Source organism: Protopterus annectens, chromosome 16.part0 (genome assembly GCF_019279795.1).
Source record: "Protopterus annectens isolate FY-2018-M chromosome 16.part0, PAN1.0, whole genome shotgun sequence".
In the NCBI taxonomy this organism is placed as follows: Eukaryota; Metazoa; Chordata; order Ceratodontiformes; family Protopteridae; genus Protopterus; species Protopterus annectens.
This window is the reverse complement of record NC_056750.1, coordinates 214,860,644-214,877,693: the sequence shown is the minus strand read 5'-3', so window position 1 is coordinate 214,877,693 and position 17,050 is coordinate 214,860,644. Positions and strand designations below refer to the sequence as shown.

At 32.7% G+C, this 17,050-nt stretch overlaps 1 gene segment (V, D, J or C); it reads left to right on the top strand.

The window, feature by feature from the left end:
* LOC122790556 overlaps positions 1 to 13,842 on the top strand; it is a 169,687-nt gene extending 155,845 nt beyond the window's left edge. The window contains 4 exon segments of the C gene segment in view: positions 8,425 to 8,694; positions 9,429 to 9,467; positions 12,631 to 12,738; positions 13,772 to 13,842. Of these exon segments, the coding sequence occupies positions 8,425 to 8,694; positions 9,429 to 9,467; positions 12,631 to 12,737 (416 nt within the window).
* Positions 13,843 to 17,050: the final 3,208 nt, after the last annotated feature.

The following is a 17,050-nucleotide window of genomic DNA, read 5'->3' as shown; positions in this document are numbered from 1 at the left end:
TAATGTGTCTCATTTATATTACTTTTGAGATTCTTGAAGACAGAGAAATAAAACAAACTACCAGAATTTACACCCACAGTTCTGTTCCTCAGTGAATAAGCTAATTGTCTTCAGAATTTTAACAGGCACCCGTAATCGCATTTACACAATACTAGTCTAATGAAGAAAACCACTTTTAATGTTGATGATATAGTCTGTATGGATGTGCAGCTATATATCTATCTATCTACAGGTTAGCTTTCTGTCATTAGTTAGCAGAGAGCACCATGTTTGCATTCCTTATTGCCCTAATATTTGGAAAAGGAATCATCCTCAAAGTGAGTCCCTGTAAGTGATATCAATTATCATGTTGGTTTGTTCTGTAAATCAATCCAAACCTATAAATGAATGTAAATCTTTCTCCATCTATTAATAATGATTACAAGTAAAAAAAGATTACATTAAAGACTACCTACCATTATTAAGAGCTAATGATACCAAAACCAGTTAGCAGATGCATAGCTGAGCTCGAGGATGGTCATGTTTTTGTAAAAGAGGTTACTACTGTGTGGTAGTGGGAGTTACAACAAACTTGTATTCGGATCTGGAACAGTTCTAAATGTGTATCCAAGTAAGTTGTAGACAACTACTTTGCAGTTCAGATTCATCAAGTGTTTTTGGCTTCTTTTTGTGCATACTTACTGCCAGTATTTAATTTCTTACTTTGATTTGCTATAAATTACCAGAAGGATTTTAAAGTGCATGCTTATTTTCAAACATGGCTCATGTAGGAAAAACAATGACTTTCCAGAAAAATCACAAGTGTAGAACATTTACAGTTCTTGGCAACTTCCAGTTCAATGTTATAATGATTATGTGCACAATATATTTCTTATTGACAAGCTAGAATACAGACAATGGCTTACAAAACCAGTGACAGATAAAAAGACATTTACACATGCAGACAGACTATCTACCTTCAACAGAAATACATTCAGGTTGAAAAGCAATTTCAAAGACATTTTAACCTTTATGACTCTGTATGTAATATTCAAGAAACTATAAGGCTCCATGTCTGAAATGCAATTCTGCATTCATTCAGCCATTAGTTAATTGGTTAGGCATAATAATCCAAAATAAGATTTTTATATGGGGGGGTCTGCCCCCACACCCATAACATATATATACACTAATCCCAAGGTTGCCCAACAGGGAAACAAGTGAAATGTATTCATTTATTTATTATTTATTGACATTTGTTTACTGGGAAATTCCAACTGGGTAATAAATATGCATTTTCAGAAGAGGCCCAGGGAGAAAAACTCGAGAGAGTTAAATAACATTAAATAAAACACTAGTGCAAATGTAATTAATAAACAGATATACATACAGTTTTATAACTGAATACATAGAATACAATGAAGCATGAGGAGATACCAGTGAAGTAAAAATAAAAATAAATAAAAAGTGATAATTAAATATGACAATCAGTATATACAAAAGTATTAGAAATATATTAAATTATGCTATACACCACCTCTAGAAATTTTACTGTAGCTTAACTTGATGTAATTCACCAGGGATCATTTTAACAGCACAACTGGACAAGGTAACATAAACATGCAACCAAAAGGAAGGGTGTGTGTGTGTGTGTGTGTGTGTGTGTGTGTGTGTGTGTGTGTGTGTGTGTGTGTGTGTGTGTGTGTGTGTGTGTGTGTGTGGGTGCATGTACTCACATAGCTATATATATATATATATATATATATATATATATATATATATATATATATATATATCGGACAATTTTTATCCTGATTGTTTAGTGATTGTTACCTTCTCTGTCACATGGCTTTTGAATACTAGCCTTCCTAAAAATGAATCCCTTTAAGGCATTATCTTTATTATCTTGTGCACCCCGTTTTCCTTTAAAAATCTATAGATTTCAAATGGGCCTAGTCAAAATAAATTGTGGTACAAAAAACGTTGCACTTTACAACTAAAGATAGCAAACCAGTGAGCACAGGAGTAGCTGAGTAAAGGGCAGCTCACCTTTTTGTAATAGACATTATTACTGTGTGGTACTGCAGGTTATGCAAAACTTACATTTGGATCGGGAACTATTCTGAATGTGTATCCAAGTAAGTATTTATAACTGTCTTGCAAATATGCTTCAGCAGGTGTGTTCTTTGCTTATTTGAGTGCACTGATTGCTAGTATTTAATGTATTACATTGTTTTATTTCTTTATTGTAAATTATTGAGAAGATGCTGATGTAATCCCTTCAAATGAAAATGTAAAAAGCTTACAGTTACAGGCAATTTCCTGCTCAATGCAATAACAACTAGGAACAAAACACATCTGATGCTGGCAAGCAAGGAGACGGACACATGTATACAGAAACAATGATAAAAAGTCACCAAGACACACAGACAGACCAACTGCCTGCCTGCTTACAGGACAGAGAGACAAGATGAAAAGATTTTCAAAGTCAAATAATTTAAGTTTTAACATCTCTGATATCTCATGCTTATAATGTTCAGTCAATATTTATTTATTTATGACATGGGCCAAAAGAAATATAAAGTCCATGCAGTTCTAAGCAGTGTGATATAAAATTAAAACAGTCAGTAATATACATATGAGCTGAATACAGGCTGGCATCATTTTTATTTCACACCTTTGATTATAATTAGATTGACTATCATGGTCAAAATTATGTTCCTGTCTTTGCCTGTACTGACATTTTTTATAAATTAGTTTTCCCCTAAACACACCAATCTTTTTCCATAAATCTCTTTATTATGCACAGTATACATGCATGCATACTACTTCCCTTTCAGAATTAACAGGTTATTACAATGACAGAGTTATACAGGGCCAGCAAGTTTTAAGCCTCCATTTGAAGCAAAACCGGTGTATTCATAATTGACCTAGGATTCACACTTTAAAGGTCAAGCAGTAAGCTCATTTTTATATATCATTACCATTTTTTCCAAAGCATGCTACAGTTTTTGTTTGCTGATCTAGTGTGATAGACTCGTTATGGCCTCATTATAGTATATACCTCAAGCTATGCTATATAAATGATAGAACACAAATACATTAATATACTCTATAGTTCAATTACCAGTAGGAAAATAAACCCCAGTAATCTTTTTCTTTAGCAATTGGAGAGGAAATACATGCCACACAGTAAATATGCAAAAGATGTACATTTACCTGGGGGGTTCTCCCCTATACCCCAAAGTCCCCACACCGCTTACCTTTATATCTATATCAATATCTATATAGCTATCTATATATCTTGCACATACACAACATATATATATATATATATATATATATATATATATATATATATATATATATATATATGTGTGTGTGTGTGTGTGTGTGTACAACTGTAGCACACTCAACTACAATATAAGCTGATACTACAGTAGACTAAAACAGCAATCCGACCATCATGTTGACTAAATTAACAGTTATATATACATATACATATATAAACACAGAGAAAGACAGGATACAAGACAGGCAGATAAAGCAACAATGTTAACTATCATTATTTTTATTTTACATTTGTTGACACACTAAATAGTCCGACTGGAATACATGTCCATTTTCAGCGGAGGCCGGGAGAAAAGCTCCACAATGTCAGAAGGTTACATACATGTTCAATATTACATATTATTACATTTAGTAGTCCAGTTAAGGAGAAAGATATACAGTATATATCATTTAATACAAGGCACACATTTTAACATTTGAATACAAAGTCACAAGATCATTACCAGCTAAGAGGACAGAAAAAGCCTTACAGAAGTAATGACAGACAGATACAGTCATACGCAGAAAAGCGTGCTGATAAACATTCAATATTTTGAGTACTAGTGCTTAGAGATACTTTTTGAAATTCTGTTCTGTGTAGTTTAGAACTGTCAATGTGAATGCTATATTAATCAGCATTTATATATTCATCTAATAACTACTGAATTATCTTACTAAGGGACTATGTTGAGACAAAGGAAATACCGAATATATATCACAGAAGGCAGTGCAAATCAATGTGTAAAACATATCTGCACAAACAGCTCTACCTATGCGGAAACACACAATCAAGTTTTTGTATTATAGTGTTAATTAAATACAGTATGATTTTATCTGATGAAAATAAACTTATACACATTTACTGTCCTAGATTAATACTTTCCATTTTACTATAACAGTGTGCAGAAAATGTACTAAAATGTCTTTCACGTATGTCCCATGTTCAGATTGCTATCTTACCCACGCCTGTAGATTTTTTTCCTTGAAATTAATACTTTACCTTACTACTGTACAATCTATAACAGTTCCCATCTTAGTGAATACATTCTTAAATTATACTCTTTTTATAGATTTTAGATTTTATTAATGTATGTGCTTTTATTCAAATATGATAGACATCAATTGTACAGCTGCAATCTAACAAGTTTTAGCTTTCTTCACCTGTGATGAACATGAACACAATAACCACTAGTCATACATATGGGCAAATATTTATTCTCTCTAGTCTCACTTCTGATAATGTTATTTAGCAAATGCATTCATAATTTCTCCTGTAGGTTCATATTTGCACACTGAAATGAAAAAAGACACTCTTCTGTTGTCTATAATGTACCTCTAAAACATCTTATGTGCACTCAGTTAACAAATAAATGAATAAATCAATAAAATGTCACAGATTTCTCTTTCATTAGGAAGTGAAAATTTTGTGTTTAAATAATTAATACAGAAGCCTCTCTTACAGAAAATATATACTAAAACATTTTTTTTTCAACTTGATAAGGATCATTCTGGCATAGTGGTTGTGACAAAAATGTTTGCAATAAATGTTTGTTTGACCTGTGGTACTGTAATCTCTTATCTTCACCCCCCTCCCTCCAGCAGTATTTCAATGGAAGGTGACCAAGTCCTTCTATAGGGGGGGATTATTCTCATATTTTATGGCATATGCCTGTTACAAAAAAAGCCTACAACATGTGATCTCATGCTGCTGTAATCCATCTGTCTGTTTTATATGATGATCCAAGTTTATTACTATACCATTATCTCGGCCTTTCCTACCATGCATCAACACAAAGAGCATTTTTTTTTTTTTTTTCCAGGCATTATTTTTTAATTATCTTCTTCTTCAGGCTTTTTAGATAATAAGTTAAAAAAAAAAATATCATAAAGAATCCAAAGTCACATTAATTTCACCCCCTATAAGCACATCCACCTTGTTGAGGGTTGTTATAGCTTTTAATAACACATGACTTTTCTTTCTTTTTTTCTTTGAAAATATAAAGAGAAAACCATAACAACTGTCACACAACATAGAATGGCTATTTTATAACACTATTTTTATTAAACTATTAAACTAGGCTGAGATAAATATTATCTTCCTGCTATGTAGACAATATACACTACTAGACATTGTAGTTTGGTAGATGGATATGAGTATGGACATAGTATTCAAACTCTGTACAAAGTTTTGTACAAGTTTTCATCATGATGACCTGATGACCTTTTCAAATTTTTTTTATAACATTATTTTTTTTCATTTTTTCTTATCATGCAACTACCCTCTCCTTCCTCAAAAACTCACCTCCCTTCCTCAAAGTCAATTAGAGATTTTTAGACAAAAGACATAACATAATAAATAAATAAAAATAAATAAAATAAATAAATATTACAAAACAGCTGTTTTATTAAAGGTAAGATTTAGGAGTTAAGTAAGAGGACTGAGGTAAGACTAGTCACATGAATGTAATGAAAAACCACAGCAATGAAAAAGTGATGAGAGACCAAAATAAGATCAAACAGATGGAGAAATATTTTTATTAAGCATTTAAATTTTTATTAATTTAACTTTTTTTATTTTTTTTCATTTTTTTTTAACTTTTATTTATTATTTTTATTGATGTATTCTAAACTTCGAAGTGAAGTTAAAAGAGAAAGTTGTTTTTGGCAGTTTTTTTGTCTTTTGTTCTTTGTTTTTTGTTGTTTTTTTGTCCGCTCATTTTCCAGTACAACAGTCACATGCCAACTCCAGTCCGCTTCAGTACGACTTTCAATTGTGCTCCGCGACTCGAACCCTTCAATGAAGGCAATCCACTTGTCTTTTGACTTTGAAGCTTCACGCGACTGCGCCCCACACTCACACGAGAACTCCATGGGAGACCCACTACAGCCGAGCTCACTCTGAAAACTTGCACCACCAAAATGAGACCCCTCCTCTTGCTGTGCAATAACAACACTACTGCACCACACCTAAAGTTCGTTGTTTAAAAATCTTTATCTTCTGAAACTGATTCTGCTTTCTCTCTTGAATAAATGCTAAACTTAATTCTAAATAAAAAACAAAAAAAATCTTTAACAAATTTTTTTTTTTATTTAGTATTTTTTTATATTAAATTATTTTTCGGATGATTATTTTGATGAACATTGAATATTTTAAAAGTATTAGTAATTCCTAATATTAAAACAATTTATACCTTTAAATTTTAAAACCTAGGGCTTAAATATGCTTTGCTAAGTGCTGATATGAGCCATATATGTTATTGTGGTATCAGGTTGAAATATTTGAATATTAAATGCCAGTTACTGATTTGCAAATAATATTGTTACTGTAGTACAGAAAAAATGAGATTGCTGATGATATAGCAGTAAGACAAAAGGACAATTAACAGCAATCCAAGCTGAAGAAAAAGAAATCCAACATTATTACAGCAACCTACACTAATAAAAAGAAAAATTACACATTATTACTTAATATACATCACGAAATAAAACTCATTACGATTTATCATATTACATTTAAACTGCAAATGATTGAGTATATGAGGCTGATTTACAAACAAAGGAAACTCAGCACAAATATGTTTTGCTGGAGGGCAAACCACCCTGTACCACCCTCATGGAGGACTGCAGCACCCCTGCTAATTATGTATACCAGTTCTGAGATTGCACTACAATAGGGAAAGGGAAACGTTCCCAGTCCCTACAGTACAGCAATCTGACACAACAAAAAAAGCTGGTACGTGTAATCATCTGCCTTTTCATCATATGTACCAGCTTTGTTTCTTTTCAGCAATTGTAACATTCGATCAACTGTAGGGGGCGCCTTCTATCATACAGGAGGTACAATAATACTTTAGTTTTTTGTTGATTCCCAGCTAACTTTCATGTGTCAAAGTCTCCCATCAAAACAACATATTTATTTTATCAAATTAGACTTTCTGAGGCCAAAGTCAATTACATTAGGATACACAAGAAGTAACAATAACAATTTTTTTTCATATTTACACCTTATTCATTGAGATGGCATATTATTGTATCTCAAATATTTGTGCACAATAATCCACATATGATACTTACTCATCTCCAACATCTATTAAATTATTAAAATCCTCACATACTTTTACAAGGGGCTAGTACACACCTCACACCTAACAAATTATATATAAATATTAACTCCATAATCACAGAACCACAACACGGTGGGGGGAGGGGGCAGAAACAGAGAATCACTGTGAGCATGCTGTCAGTCAATGTAATGGCAAAGATTCTTCCTTACCCCCACACACACCCACATCTCTATGCTAACTCCATGATCGCACAATCAAAGAAGCAAACAAAACCATAAGAACAGTATATCAGTGCCAGCACTGCTATCACACAATGCTACAAAAGTCAATGATCGATACACCCTCACCTTAATGGAACTATGTGATCAATTCCTTTGCCTACATAAAACACTATCCTACAGCAATAGAAGCAAAGGAAAACCTCAACCCCCCCCCCCCCGCAGAACAGTGAACAGTGATAACAGAACATAAGATACTGAACTGTTATCTTTTGATGCTTAATATTTAATATGCTAATATATTTAATATTTATATGTTTCTTTAATAAATACATAGCTGACATTTTAAGGTATTCAGTTGATTAACTGATCTCTAAATGCTTTTAGTTGAGTGACTGTGTCTGCACATTGATATATATATATATATATATATATATATATATATATATATATATATATATATATATATATATATATATATATATATATATATATATATATATATATATATTGGTTAATGTTTATAATTTAAAATTTGATGATTTTATGGAACTTTTCTCTCCGGGCCTCCACTGACCATGGGCTTGTTATAACCCAGTGGACTATCCTGGTAAATAAATGCCAATAAATAAATAAATAAATATTACATAACATAATAGTATGTGTCAGCGTACTTGATTTAACATTAAGATGAAAGTGGTACATTTTAATAAAGCTATTTACCCTTGGAAGAAGTCCACATAGTCTTTTTTGTTTTGGTTCTTAGTTTTTGATATGTTGATTTGCTTTTTGTGCATATGTAGTGTGTATAAATTATTTTTTTTTTTTTATAGATATTCAAAAAAATCCACCATCAGTCTACATTCTTCAACCAAAGGATAGCAGAAGTGACATTTCACCAGTGTGCCTTGTCACTGATTTCGCACCAAGACAAATCGATGTATCAATTAATGAACACCGTTTAAATGAAAGCGATGCTTCAGTTCTTATTAACGATAAGAGCTATGGGGTTGTTGGATACCTGAAGAGGACAGAAGGAAAATTTTCATGTATTGCTACCAATGAACTAAAATCAGTTCCTGGAAAGCCAGACACTACCCCAGGCATGTAGAAAAAAAATTCAAAATACTTATTCAATTCAGTCATTTCTAAAAGATAATGTAATATTTTTGGTTCTGTTTAGGAGGATGACCTTGCTTTGTAAGCAGTTATTTTAATTTTTATTTAGATGTGAATGTGAAATTGGGTAAGAGTGCAGTTGCAGAATACTCCTTGGAAGGTATATTATATTTGCCTATACCTTATCAATACACAAACATTGGACGTTGGCAGCAGATAAACGCCTACAATTTGTCAATTCTCCAGATTCTAACTGTTATAAAAGCCCCCATAAAAGTGTATATCCCCAACCTTTCCTCAGTCTTTCCCTTTCTCTCTCCTAGGCATCCTTTATCTCCAATAATAATCTCCCTTTTCAGTTGAAAATTGTCAGTGAATTTTTTTCCTGAAGTTCCTTCTTCCACCATTCCCAGTCTGCTTCCCTTCTCAGTTCCACCATATCCACTTGCCCAATAAGCACTGCAATCTCTTTCACTTCCATTTTCGACTGCATCAGTACCAATAGTGTGAACATCTCCTTTAATACTCCTCCTCAGTCCCTTTTGCACTTTGGTAACCTTGCCATGCAGACCTTCTGCAACCACAGTGTTCCTTCATCAGCATGTCCTTAGCAACTGGACATAGTACTCTCAAAAACAAAATACAGAATTACTATTTATGATTCAAAAGTTAAGTAGCAAATATAACTGACACTAAACTTAATTATTTTTGCTTTTAGGTGATCAATGTGTGAACATGGATGATATCTTTGAAACAGGTAAATAACATTTACTTTTCAGTGTTTACTGGTTACTGTTAACATTGCAGCAGCTGACAGCATTTTGACACATTTTTCATTGTAAGGTACCAACCCTGTCAACGGCATCCTTTTAATACTCTTAATTGTAAATCATTTTAGAAGTTCAATTACTGTTGTCAACCTTTTATTTTGTTTTAACTTTCCTATTCAGATTAGTGCATTTACAGGGCTGAAGTACTGGCTGATTAACAAAAAGCTAATTATTATTTTTTTTACATTAATTAATGTGCAGCACAAGGTCTATCTGTTTTAAGAAATCAGTTTCTCTAACATGTTAGATAAAAACAAATAAAGAAATACATATTAACATAATTTGGGTAATTACATATTTGTTTTTCTATCAATCTATCAAGTTGTACATATGTTTGTATATTTTTCTCAGGGTAATAGATTTTATACAATCTCTTTTACATTTTGAGCTACTTCAGCACATACAGTAAATGGGTTTGTAGGCACAGATTGAAAGCAACATGTTACAGTAACTTTTTAGCTGGTTACATTGGTCTAAGTAGTAGGTTTAAAGCATTAGACCAGGTGAGAAGGAGGAGTTCTATACAGGTTTTTATAGCAGGTCTATGAAAAAGTTCTGATGTTGCTGACAGGAGCACACACAGCTGTTATAACATCTGTTAAGTAGCTTATTAGCCTACTAATGTAAGGCCTTTTCCTCTTCTAAGAGGTTATTTGGGAAGCTTGTAGCCTAAAAAATAAAGTATTATATTCTTTATAAGGCTTTAGTGAAACTGTAACAAGATTATTATGATATAGGAAATAGATTTTAGTACGTAAGACAGCCATATTAGTACATGTATCTGAGGTGTCATGTTGAAAATACTCTTATAATCTCCTACTATATAATATCTTGAACATTTTTTATGGGTGAAAAGTTAAACATGATGATGGAGGAAAACATGTCAAAATTAAGGAGAACTGTCACAGAAAAATAAGACTTGAATATTCAAAGTTAATAATACGATGATCAGAGGAGATATTTCATTATACACTTTGTAAAAAAATTAAAGCCTGGCTTACGACTATAAGTACTGAAATACTGAGGGAATTTAAAGCAAAAATATCTAAACTGTGAAGGTGTACAGGATGAAACCTGGGTGGTGACATTCATGAGGGAGTCCCTTGGGGAGATTGGAGGCTCCGCTTGTGTCATTGTAGTGTGGTCTCACTAGTATAATATATGCAATCATAGGGTGATGGATAGCACTTAAATGTCTCTAGACCACTTTTTCATAATGAGGGGAATTTTCCTGTCAGTATATGGATTGTCTGTTATCACTTATATGCATTTCTTAGATTAAACTTTCTAAAATTAAAAAAAATAATTAAAAAATAATTGGTTAGCATGTAACTTTATACACCAGTTTTGGTAGCCTCCAAAAACGTTTACATTTTTTACTTAGCACTTTTCCTGCTGACTCCTCGGGGCTTTTGCATATTAGGTAAACCTTCAGTGCCTCATAGTGCCTTTCTAGGCAAAGTTAATTTGTTTGACATTCCGACTTAGGAGATTGTAAGCTAGTCTATATTAAGATGCCTCTGCTGAGCATTAGGAGTTACAACACTACAATGCCAGGTTTGGCATTCCTTCTCCTGCTGCTGCACATCTTATATGTGCTCTGATGACACTCCTAGTATAACAGGGGACAGCACTTATCATTATTTCAGCTCAGTCTGGAAGTGCTGGGGCAGTATCTGTGTCTGAGCCTGTTAGGTATGCATTGGAAAAGGATAGTTGTACTACAATCTGACAGGGACTCTGCATGCAGAGGTACATTTTGGCCCTGGAGACAGCAATATTAGAGCTTGCAAAAACTTCAGATGGAAGAATGGTAGATGTTTCCATGGTGAAAGGATAGAATCCCCCCCCCCCCCGGATCAACAAGCTACCCAGTTCTCTACCATCTGAGCCTTACCAGGGAATGGAGGCCTGATGAGGATTCCTAGACAGGAGAAATCAGGCTCTAGGGCTCTCATGTAGTCTGGGAATGCCTGCCTCCCCTTCCTCCAGAATGAATGGAATGATAATTACCTAGCCTGGAAATGCCTGCCTCCCCTTCCTCTGGAATGAATGGAATGATAAGGGCCTAGTCTGGGAATGCTTGCCTCCCTTTCCTCTGGAATGAATGGCATGATAAGAACCTAGCCTGGGAATGCCTGCCTCCCCTTCCTCTGGAATGAATGGAATGATAAGGGCCTAGTCTGGGAATGCTTGCCTCCCTTTCCTCTGGAATGAATGGAATGATAAGGGCCTAGTCTGGGAATGCTTGCCTCCCTTTCCTCTGGAATGAATGGAATGATAAGAACCTAGCCTGGGAATGCCTGCCTCCCCTTCTACAAGAATGGATTGAATGATAAGGACCTAGCCTGGGAATGCCTGTCTCCCCTTCTCCCGGAATGAATGAAATGATAAGGACCTAGCCTGGAAATGCCTGCCTCCCTTTCCTCTGGAATAAATGGAATGATGAGGGCCAGGCATGGGAATTCCTGACTCCCCTTCCTCCAGAATGAATGGAATGATAAGATAAAGCAAGAGGAGACATCAGCTGCCTTCATGGGGGAAGATAAAAAAATGTGCTTTCAACCCTGCTGACCCAGTCTTTAATGACACCACATGTACCCAAACTTTTTACAGCCATATCAACCAATGTCTCTATTAGACATAAGTATGGTAAAAAATTCAAAGGCAGAAAAGAATAAACAACAGCATGCACTATTTAGCGAAATGCATCTAAATTATTTTTTAAGGTAAAAATCTTTATGTATCCTTATAGGCATAAGTACTGATCCCATGATCCTTTGATAACACACTGGCTATAGAATTATTGAGTTGTCAGTCACTGAGGAAATGCTGTATCTTATTTATACCTGTATGAGTACCTGCCATAACCAGAAGTATATCTGCAGTTCATACTTTACAAACAAAATGTAGTACAGCCCCTGTCTGAGGTTATGGGGAATGAGAGCAAGTCATTTGAGGTAATTTACAAATTATGCCACTCAGACCCATTCTTTAATTAATTTTAATGTATTTTCTAAGAACAAACACATGTATAGATCATAATGGAAAACTTTCATTTACCTGTATTTTATTTGTTTCTATTTACAGATGAGAAACTAAATTTTATGTCTTTAGCTACTCTGGGATTACGAATTATCTTCCTTAAAAGCATCATTTTTAACGTACTTATGACAGTCCATGCTATGTCATCTTAAGGTGAGTTTGTATAATTTGTACACATTCAATAAACAAAGCAGTGTAAATTCTTGTAGCTCAGTTTTCATATCTGTCTACTGGCTCTATATTAATTGAATCCATTTAATTGTAGTAGGAAATTGACAATTAGGCTTTCTTTTAAGATTATAATTGTATGTTTATATACTTTTAATTTATATCTAAGTTGCTTTATGTAGTTAAGACTTTTGTTCACAGTAAAATGTTGTTTCCTTAGTTCTATTATTAGTATTTTCTGTTGTGGATAGTGTTAAAGCAAAAATGAAGGCAAGAATTTAAGCTTAACTATGTTTTTTTCTCATAGAATCCTTAATGTTCACTTAGATAAACATTGCCATGATGCCTTGTATAATACATCCACATAGTTCATACTAATAACATGGTATACTAATAGTATACATAGAAACAATTCCAGTTGTTGGATGTGCCTGGTTAGGTACATATAAAGGGGCATTGTACTCAATGATAGGTCTGATGAATGCCAAATACAGTGGAATGATGACCTCCTTGGACCTAAATGCCATATCTTTATTTATAAGTTGCACAATTCAAAGAAATCAGGTCATTTTTTTTTCTAAATTTAGTATTTTATAATTATCCAACAAGAATTTTCATCCTTGTCTTTCAAATCAACAATGCCAGTTTTATTGTTGCAAAATTTTTATTAATATTATTACTACTATTATAGGTTTAGCTGTTTGAAAAGTGAGACCATTTAATGCTATCTGACATGAGTTATGATATAATATGACTTTAACTCCCCTGGTTTTGCTGTAAGCCAAATTATAATCTTAGTGAAGATAGGGTGGCATATTTTAATATGAACATTATTTCCAAGTGTACTTTTTTGATGTTTTCATTGTAGTGCTGTAGTTACATGCTCAGAATTTTTGTTAGCTAATGTGACATAAAAACTTTCTATCACATAGTAATAGTATTACAAATTTAACACTGATAACTGCCATCCTGGTTTCAAGTCTTCATCCTCATTAAGATTAAATCCTCTCTTTTGCAGATTGAAAACCATGTAAGGACTTGTTCCCAGAAATGAAATAAAACTGTCAGAACATTCCACTCCTCAAATAAGAAGAAAAAAATGCAATATCTAAAAGACATGAACATGTATGCATTAGATTTGCTGGCAAATTTTTTTGCTCATGTTACTAAAAATGTAACAAAGGAATGTATTTGTAGATTATTCTTCATAGCGAAACAATTATTGTAGTTTGAAATAGTTTTTATGTATACAGATATAAATTGGATTTATAAATTGAATTTAATTTCTTACTAGTAATACAGTGTATACTTAAATTTATTTTTCTGTTTCTCATGTTATTTGCACTTCACTTTAAATATGTAAATAGACTGCATTTATCCTCAATAAAGTTTATGCAACTAAAATGTACTGCTGTTAGTTAATACATACAATAGATTTATAAGTCAATGACAATGCATACATTTAAACTGATTTTTTCACATCCTAATTCCATATTATTTCATATGGGACCCTGTTTAGGTACTTAACTTCTGTTGCTCCACCGCATCAACTGTACTAGTCCAGTCACTCCAACTAACTTAGTCAAGTAAGTTACCTTACTGCAATGGACTTTCCCCAGCTAGGGGTAATGAAAACAGAGAATATCCCATGGTAAACTTGATGCATCTGAGATAATCCTGCTAAAAGTAGGGGTATTTCTTTTTCCTCAAAATATTCAATAGATTTATTGAAAACAAGTACTGAAAAAGAAAAAGGAAAGAAAGGAATGTGAAATTAAATGAATGGAACTACTTAAAGAACGAAACAAATACCTTCTTTGTGCAAGAAAATAATTCATATAGTTATGGATGATAAACCGTGTGATAAGGCAGATCAGTTTATAAATAAATGAAATTCATATTAGGTTCCTATAAGGATGAAATAAATAAAGATATCCGTTTTGCTAAACTCATTCTTATTCTTGAAATAATCTCTTATGATATGACCATTTCTGATAATTCACATATTTCCACTTATTTCAGTTCAACTACATACTAACGTAATCTTTGGGGGTGGTTATTACATTTGCAATCTCGCATTAAGAACCATCTGATGGGGACCAGTACAAATGAAAGTGCAAGTACATCAGAAAGCTTTAAAAAGGTAATTTAAAATGAGAAATGTAACTGAGTAAATAATGGCAGGAAATGGAAGCATGCTTCATAATATCCTCTGTAATTTCACCTTTCAGTATTGATATGTTTGGGATATTCAAACCATTCATTTCATATGATCATAAATATATTTCATATGTCTGCACAATAAAACATTATGTTATGATTCTCACAAAAACAGAATATCATGCTTAAATAAACAATGTAGCAAGTTAAAAAGATGGTAGGAAAATTATTAAGGACATAATATTTGACCAGTTTTAATGCTTCCATAAATTCAATTATCTTTAACCATATAAATATACTCTATTCTTTTTAATATTTACAACTAGAGATGTCATAGATGTTAACAGCAAACATGGATTTCTAGGAACTGTTATGAATGCCTGTTTTTGTTAAGCAGTTAAGCACTGTGTGAGTTATGGTAGCACAGCAACTAAGCTTATATTTGGAGGAGGAACAAAACTGCATGTAGAATTTAGTAAGTACTTGCACTGTTCTATTTTTTAAAAAATATTTAAAATGCATCTCATAATAAGTTTTTTCTATCGGTTCAGTCCTCAAACAGTATATTATTCTTCAGTGAAAATCACTGTGTGAGAATAATGACAAAAGTGTGCTCCGTACCTAAACATGCAACAACAAAAAAAATCTACAATGCAAACTGCTGTGAGAAGCTCCCTTGAAAATTTTTACATGAATGTCATAATATTTAACATTTGCTGGTGATTTTATTTTAGCAAATTTTAACCGATTTTCTTATGACAAGATTTTTCTGAAACAGTGTGGCTGTTAGTAGCTTTAATTTTCTTCAGTACTTGATAGGAACAGTTAAATTGTAGCTGAAACACCCTAGCAGGAATACACAGTACACAAATTCTCGGTTTCATCAGTTTCTTTTTATTTTAATCCTTTGTAAATAAGTAGCTATGGCCTTTTTACAAGTGTAAGCCAACTGCAAGAATTAGAACTCTTACAATATGCTTTGCATTTGATTTAGGTCTATTGCTTTAAATGTAGCTCTGAAATAATGCGACTGCTGAGAAAAAACAACCAAAGCAGTTTAGAAAAATGAATGCTGCATTTAGTTTTCAATGGTTCTATAGTTCTTCTTTACCTGAGTCTTATTGGGCAGATTCTGTATATATTTATTTTATTTTGAAGGGCAGTGCCAGATCTTTAACTTCATTCTTCTATTTATTTTCACCAGACAAAAATATTTATAATCAAAAAGGAGAGAGTAGTGTTGCTTTCAGTTCTGTGAAAGCAAATGTTTTTGTTAATCAATTTAATGCTGTGGTAATTATGGAACAGGAGTTGGTAAGCTTACTTTTGGATCTGGAACAAGGCTCCAGGTTGAAGTTGGTAAGTACTTTTACATACTTTTCAAAACCTAATTAAATACTTAAATTAATCATTTATTTTGGGGGGTCATTGGAAGCATTTGCTACCATAACAATGTGGTAATTTACTAAACTGTTTACTAAATAATAAAATGCATATTCATAAAACTATTTGATGTAATTTAGCAAGAAAGGTGGAAATGATTCCTTCTTTCAAAACCCAGTATTGTGTATTTATTTGTTGTTACTTTATATAAATTACACTATACTAAACAAATGTTCTGAGGCAGTATTTTATAACAGCACTAGGTCAGTTAAGCTTCTATTTGGTAGTGATAATACTAGCATTTAAGCATACATTTATCTTGGCTTTATTTTACTAAATTATTGTCAGATTATTAATATTTCTGGAAGGTATGCCTTTGTTCAGTAATAATCAAAATAAAAACAAATGCCTCATTTCTTTTATGTGCCATTGTTTATGCTATACAAAATGTCATACAACAAAATAAAGCTAGTAATGTGGGTTGAGATAATTAGTTTTAGAAATAATGTATCATGCAGGTAACAATGAAGATAGCAAAAATACATTTCAGAGAATCTTATTTAGTCATAAAAGAAGAGCATGCTACAACAGAACCAATTAATTTAAAACAGAATTCACCCTTTAAGATTTGGAAAACTGGAGTTCAAACCTTATTCTGGTTGATCTTTTCCACCTCTTTGTTATAGTAAGCAGTTAGAATCTAGAGGACTGACATACATTAAACGTAACATTTACTGTCATTTTTATCGGCCTT